The following is a 7,334-nucleotide window of genomic DNA, read 5'->3' as shown; positions in this document are numbered from 1 at the left end:
CCTTCCGTACAGGGCCCCGAGTGCTGACACCACCTTCCCCGCGAATTCAGCACTGGCTGGCCAATGAGGAACCCGTTACTTCGGTACCCTTGCGTCAGGCGATCCAATGCGCGGTCGGACTGGTACATCAGGCGATACGGAATACCCCGTGTTGTATTTTATATATACGTACATAGTGTGATACATGTATATATGTAAAATAATCATACAGGTATTACATATGTGCTAAAATGCATTCAATGAATGCATTATACATTCAATAAATGCTGAATACATTCAATGAATGATAAATGCATTCATTGAATGTGAAATACATTCATTGAATGCAGAATGGAAATACTGCATTTATTGAATGCAGATTCTGCATTCATTGAATGCAAATACTGCATTCATTGAATGTAAAGTACATTCATTAAATGCAAATTACATTCATTGAATGGTAGAATTTCTGTTTTTAGTTGAGAACATGTTACTTGTTCTGTTCACAATTGTGATGATTTTGTAGCTAAAAGGAGTAACAAAATTAATGTAAAGTACAATGCTTTTCAGATATAGTGTACATATTTGTTCACATATATTTTACATAAATACAAACTTGGTAGTATGACAGCCTACAGAAAGTCACAAAAATGCCATCCCCCTGTGCAGGATCAGAATGGGTTGACCCAGAGGACCCCACAGTTGTAGCAGAAAATGAGCTGCTGGGAGCAGCTTCAGCCATCGAAGCCGCCGCCAAGAAACTGTCGGAGCTCAAACCTCGACCTAAGGCCAAGGTAGGTCACAGGTCAGGGGTGGTCTAAGGGTCAAGTTGGGGTTGGGATTTGAGTTGGGGTTAGAATGTTGCAGCTAACATTGATATATGGGGCTATAGTTTAAATTACAGACTTAGTAAGCTTTGAAAGTATATTCTTGCGAAAGTGTGTACATCCTTGGTACATCTTGTCTTTGTGAGGTGTAAGAAGTACTACATGTAAGAAGGTCCTTCATATCTTAACCAAACCCCACCAGTTGTTTCAAGTATTTGCTAAGAAACCACTATAACAAGTCAGTACAATGTATAATATAGTATGCTCATAAAGTTAAGCAATGCATTTGCAATGTGGTCTTTTAACATTGGTGTCATGGAAAGTATTTTTGTGTTACGGAGTGTTGAAAGTTAGTTTTGGTGCTGTTGTACTGCTGTACTGTTGACAGTTTCATGGCTAAGCTAACATGTCTGCCAATGTCTTCCCTACTGCCTACACATACAGAGGTTTGGAAGGGTAAGGTTTAAACTAGTTTATATCTGACAGTGTGGTGCTTATCTTGTATATGTTTGTTTGTTTGTTTGTTCGAGCCTTTGTTCATTCACGGTATACTCAAATTAGCCTCCTCGTTGGTTTTCATTGAGGGCTAGACAAAATCTAGTTACAGAGATTCTAGCTTAGTTAGCAACCACACCATGTCCGTGCCTTGTGGAACGTTGTTGCCTAGCGACCAGTTGCCTAGCGACCAGTTTCCATAGCAACCCGGAAGCCTTGTGGTGTTCTGGGTGATATGTTTGATATTTGGTTGTTACCTTCACTCCAACCAATATATCGAACATATGATCCAAGGCCCCATACACACAGCCAACCCTGCCTGATGCTGCACCAAGACCCTGTACGCACTTCTTGTCATGCACGATGTAGGTTATATAGGTGTACATGATTAGACTGTTGGTATCTGTTGGTAGTACATTTTGTATTAGATATGCAAATTTGTCTTAGATTATATTGTTGAAGTGAAATTTTAGAAACTAGCCAAAAAGAATTCATATTTCTATCAGATGCCAGCATTATCTTACTTTAAGTTAGGTTCAAATAGAGTTAGATTTAAAAATGAAGAATGTTAATTTTTAAGAATATGTGATAAAAGTGTCTGGATTTTGTTAGCATTATTGTTCTTTGATTAGTGGTAGAATCATAATAATCTCAATGATATGTGATAAATGAGTTTTCTTGTTCATATGTATATTTAGAGACTGAATTTTGTATATATTAGCATTTATGGCATATATTAGCATATATTAGCATATATTAGCATATTGATATATATATTAGCATATATTAGCATATTAATATATATATATATTAGCATATATTAGTATAATATATCACCATATATTTTACTTATTTTGGGTACTAAACATTATAAGAATTTTTGATTTGCAATTTTGTTGTCTGTTTCTCCTGTCCATCACCAGGAGGTAGACGAGACCTTGAACTTCGAGGAGCAGATCCTGGAGGCCGCCAAGTCCATCGCCGCGGCGACGAGCGCGCTGGTGAAGGCCGCGTCGACGGCTCAGCGGGAGCTCGTGGCGCAGGGCAAGGTCGGAGCGTCCCGGGCCATGGCGTACGACGACGGACAGTGGTCACAGGGACTCATCTCTGCTGTGAGTCGGGTTATGTTTTTAAATTTTAGATAAATGATTAACTGTTTGACTATCATACATTCAGGTATGAAACAATGACAACAGAAATACATTGTACATATACATGTATACAGACAGTGGTCACAGGGACTCGTCTTAGCTGCAAGTTGGACAATATAATTTTTCATGAAGTATTGCTTGATGAATCATTAAACAAGAAATGAAAAGAATATGCACCTGATACCAAGATATGGGACATTGTATTTAAAGTAAAGTGCTAGAAGATGTACTGATGTTTCTTGTGTTCCAAGCTGAATAACATTGTACTGTTGTAATGAAAAATGAATTTGAAAGATTATTCACTTGATAATTTTGTATAATTTTTACCACTCAAAAGTTAAAAAATAGTGACTGAACATTGAAATATGATTATTAATGATAAATGTTCCTCCCAGGCCCGTATGGTTGCCGCGGCGACCGGCTCCCTGTGCGAGGCAGCCAATGAGATGGTCCAGGGTCTGGCCAGCGAAGAGAAGCTGATCTCCTCGGCTAAACAAGTGGCGGCCTCCACGGCCCAGCTGCTGGTTGCCTGCAAGGTCAAGGCTGACCCCGACTCCGAGGCTATGAGGAGACTACAGGTGAGAATACAGGTGTTTGTACCTGAGACAGGTGATGTTTTTGCCTGGGACAGTCCTATCTATACAGGTCTTCTGCTTTTCTACTGAGTAGTATAGGTGTCTTATCTGTACATAGTGCAAGTGTTCTGCTTCTCTGTACAGGCAACACTTTTTTATTGAGTAGTATAGTTACTGTACTGGTGTTTTACCTGTACAGGTGAGACAGGTGATTTTTTGTCACCTGAAACAGGTGAAACTTTTTTACAGTGTTTGACCTGAGATAGGCGTTTCTCTCACCTAGAACAGGTGTTACATTCACCAGCACAGGTGATACAGACAGTTCACCTGTGCTGGTGTTCTACGTCTACCATATAGTTATGAAGTTCGGATGTGAAAGCTCATGTTTCTAAATGTACATCTGTGTGACATTTCTGCTAACACTACTAACCATAGCAACACAGTAACTATAGCAACACAGTAACCATAGCAACACAGTAACTATAGCAACACAGTAACCATAGCAACACAGTAACCATAGCAACACATCCTCCTGCATGTTCCTCTTGCCTTTTTCTCAACTCACAACTATCATCATCTTCATCTTTGTGTAACCATCTCTCAGGACTCATTGTGTGTGCTTCATTGTGACAATGTCTCACTTCAATGTTTTACATGGTCTCAAATTGAAACATCATTTCCTTATTGAATTGTATCTGGACGGCATTTTCATGACTTGATGTCATTCTGATGATGATGAAAACTTGTGCAAACACTTAAAGACATAGAAAAATGAGATAAAATGTTTGAAATTTGAAAACTATTGTTGTTTGGTTAACTTTGAGAACTTTTTTCACACATGAAACACCATTTATGCTAGCCTGGTTACCAAATAACCTATTATAGCTCCCAACTCCTACATCCTCTCTACAAATACTAGTAGGCTGTAGGACTCGGGAGCTATAATAGGTTTGGTAACCAGGCTACATTTCTGCATGCTATTCTCCTGTAAAAATTTCACTGACTGTTTTTTGTAGATCCAAACTTTGTCCACTAAAACTTCTGTTCTCACCTCTCACCTCTGACCTTGCTCCTGTCTGCCCCCCTCCCCTCTCTACTGCCTGTCCTTATAAGGAATACGTCCAGGTGGGTCAAAGGTTGAAGGTCATCACCTGACCTTCCATTCTTGGTGTTTCCATGGAAACCAACTTTTTTTCCTACTTGTCTACTAAACTTTAACAAAGTATGAGTTTCTGTTGTAACAAACTAAATCAAAGTTGTCCAGAAAACCAAACTTTTAAGCCAACACTAAGAAAGAAGGGCTACAGAAAGTTCTACAAAATTAATGTATTTTCTTAGTGTTGGTTCAAAAGTTTGGTTTTCTAGCACAAATCAAATATTTCTTCTACACTTATGTAATAGTCTTCATCTTTTGTCTACATCTGTGCCAGTGAGTGACTCAAATTATTTTGTCTGTATCATCATGGGTTTTTATCATGCAAACAGGTTTTTGTTCAGTGCTAAGGGGTCCAGTACTTTTTCTTAGAGTCAAATATCAGAATCCTGAAACACTCAACCTGTATAAGTCTCAAACTAAGCATGGCTCGAAGTTCACTTTTAAAATGGGTGTACCCAGCCCAAAAAATTGTGTTCACATGAAATTTTTTGGGTGCACCATTTGGAATAATATACAACAAAGACTCTAATTTTTCTGACATTTAGATGTACTGATTATACTGTATAGTATTAGTAGTATACAAAAGATCTTTTTTTGACAGTTTATTTTCCCTCCCGCCCACAGCAAGCAGGAAACCGCGTGAAGCATGCGTCTGAGGAGCTGGTGAAAGCGGCGCAGCAGGCGGCGGCCATCGAGGAGGAGGAGAGGAACATCGAGCTCAGCAAGAGGAGGGTACCCACCATCGCCATGGAGATACAGGCACAGGTACGCTGTGGGATACATGTGGGACAGCTGTGCTTGTAATGATGTTATTCACGAGTTTTCCATTCTCATGATGCATTGTGCCAGGGGGTAAAATCTCATTTGCATTGACGTTAAACATTTAACATACGCAAAACATACGTTTTTCTGTGTGTTTTGAGGTTTGGGGGCTTTTTATGCTCAACATCAATTAACTTACTATAGGTCAAATCTGACAAATAGAGAATGAAATTTTTTGCATTCTTTTTAACATTGAACATGACATTGTGGTTTGTAACGTTTAACAGTGGCAATGCTATTCTGTCTGTCAATAGAGAGAATAGGCAACCCGACTATATTGCTAGAAATAATTCAACAGATGTTAATATGCAACCTTCATTGTTTTAGTTTCTGTCCTCAACGAATGTAAAAACACCACAGTAACATAATAACACTGGTCACCTCAATTTTGGAATGTCACTTTCCGAATTTTGAGACACCTATGTTGAAACCCCTGATTTTCAACTTTGTTATTCCTGGATGTACAGTGAACTTTTGCATGCCATTGGAAAGATCATGCTATCTTCAGTACCAGGTTGCTTTTTTTTATGGTCAGAATGTACAAATTTATCAAGATATTTGACTTTAAAAATTGCAAGCCTGGCGGTCTAGAACACACACCGTCATGCCCAGCAGCTTAGCCTGGCAGTCCTAAACTTTAGCCCGCGGCCTGAGTTAGCCAGCCCGCATCCAGACCGCATCCAATTAGCCTCATGAACACCCCATGAAAACCACTGAATTAATGAGAATTCACATTTTCACACCTGTGTAATTAACAAGTTTGTGATAAATTCATGAGAGGTCTGGGCTCAATGGTTAGCCCGCGGGCCTGGACAGGCCTGTCGGTCTGTGGACAGGCTGGGCTGATGATTAGGCCTTATGATAGAGAACCTTCAGACTTTAAACACCAAACAGAAAGTGGGAAACAAAAATATGCTTCCAAATTGATGCTTCCAGATTGATGATGGTTTACACTTCACTTCATATCACTTCATATTAATAAACACCCTTCACATTTTCAGCTAATATTTTCAATAAGTGATTACATATTATTGACAAGTATGATGTACAGGTATGAATGATGATAACTTTCATGAATATTCATTTTGAACATTTTCTGCAAAAGCTTCAGAAATTTCTACTGGAAGAATTTTTCCTGTACATGGGAAGAATTGTTCTGCTATTAAGACTGCAAAAAGTCTCTTTCTAGTAGAAAGCTTTTTGAACATGTTTGAGGAGGTGGATTTTGCTCCTGCTGTGCTACCTGGGCTGATACCTGGGCGGGGTGTAACATTTGTGTAACGGTTATGACTAAAAAAGATCAGATAGCATCATAAAAGACCCTTGTCTCAGCAAGAACACTTCATATTAGACCTGATTGGTTGTGGTGTTGGAAGCCAACTTTTGAGGACACTTCATGGTCACTTACAGTTTCTGTTTGGCAGGTATAGTCCAATTTGTCCTACTATGGATGGGCAACTCCCCTGGCCAAATCCCTTTGAAACATCATGGGGGTAGAAATTTATCTTTTTTTTTAAAGAATGAAGACTTGGCTAAGTACAGGTCACAACAAAACAAGATGAATGGATATGGTTAACAGATAAACAATAACTCCATGGAAACATTTAAATCAAAAGGAAAACATTTGGAGTTTTAGTGCCATAATCCTGCCATGTATAAGCCTCAGCCGATGTACACTGAAAACATAAAAAGCAAGGAATCGATCCTCAATTTGCAACATGAACTTGCTTTCAGTGCAAGGAGTTGTACAATGCTTTAGGAAATTCATGTTACATTTTCTTTTGTAATTATTCTGTTCCTGCACCTTTGTCATGCGGGTCATACCTCAGGTCACCTATTGTTCCAGGCATGCAAATGACCACTGTCCAATTATCAAATTAGAGAGTCTGGTCGGGCTACCCTGACATGGGTGCACTGGCACTGGCTCAATAGCCCGAAAAAATATCCTATCAGAAAATCTCATGACATTGTAATGACAGTGTCAGATGGCCTGGGTTCACACGCTGAGAGCCATGTCTTGGCCAAATCTTTCTATCCCACAACTAGTTTGTAGTGTCATGATTAGATTAGATTTAGATTATGAACAAAAAATTAATGATGAGAATCTTTACAGGATTTGTAATAAGTCTAAATTACAATTTAATTGGAAGTGCTTGCCCAAGGCCTAGAGTCAATTCTATATTGCTATATTCCACATTACAAATTGTAACCATTTCGAAAAAAACACAATGTTTACTAGATAATTTCAAAGTATAGATTTAAAAAAAGTAGAAAATTTTCTAATTGTTACATATTGTGAACATCTCAATAGATTATATATATAATGAAA

At 38.6% G+C, this 7,334-nt stretch overlaps 2 protein-coding genes across 2 annotated transcripts in view; both read left to right on the top strand.

The window, feature by feature from the left end:
- LOC109468535 (membrane-associated phosphatidylinositol transfer protein 1-like) overlaps positions 1-27 on the top strand; it is a 22,292-nt gene extending 22,265 nt beyond the window's left edge. The window contains exon 19 of the mRNA XM_019766777.1: positions 13-27. Coding sequence (XP_019622336.1) covers positions 13-27 — 15 coding nt within the window. The remainder of the gene's footprint in view (positions 1-12) is intronic.
- A 602-nt stretch (positions 28-629) lies between these two features.
- LOC109468533 (talin-1-like) overlaps positions 630-7,334 on the top strand; it is a 12,981-nt gene continuing 6,276 nt past the window's right edge. The window contains exons 1-4 of the mRNA XM_019766776.1: positions 630-773; positions 2,225-2,413; positions 2,848-3,030; positions 4,808-4,948. Of these exons, the coding sequence (XP_019622335.1) occupies positions 630-773; positions 2,225-2,413; positions 2,848-3,030; positions 4,808-4,948 (657 nt within the window). The remainder of the gene's footprint in view (positions 774-2,224; positions 2,414-2,847; positions 3,031-4,807; positions 4,949-7,334) is intronic.

Source organism: Branchiostoma belcheri, unplaced genomic scaffold, assembly GCF_001625305.1.
Source record: "Branchiostoma belcheri isolate BF01 breed outbred unplaced genomic scaffold, Haploidv18h27 scaffold2, whole genome shotgun sequence".
NCBI lineage: Eukaryota > Metazoa > Chordata > Leptocardii > Amphioxiformes > Branchiostomatidae > Branchiostoma > Branchiostoma belcheri.
Note: the sequence above shows the minus strand (reverse complement) of the source record. Positions and strands in the feature narration are given on the sequence as shown.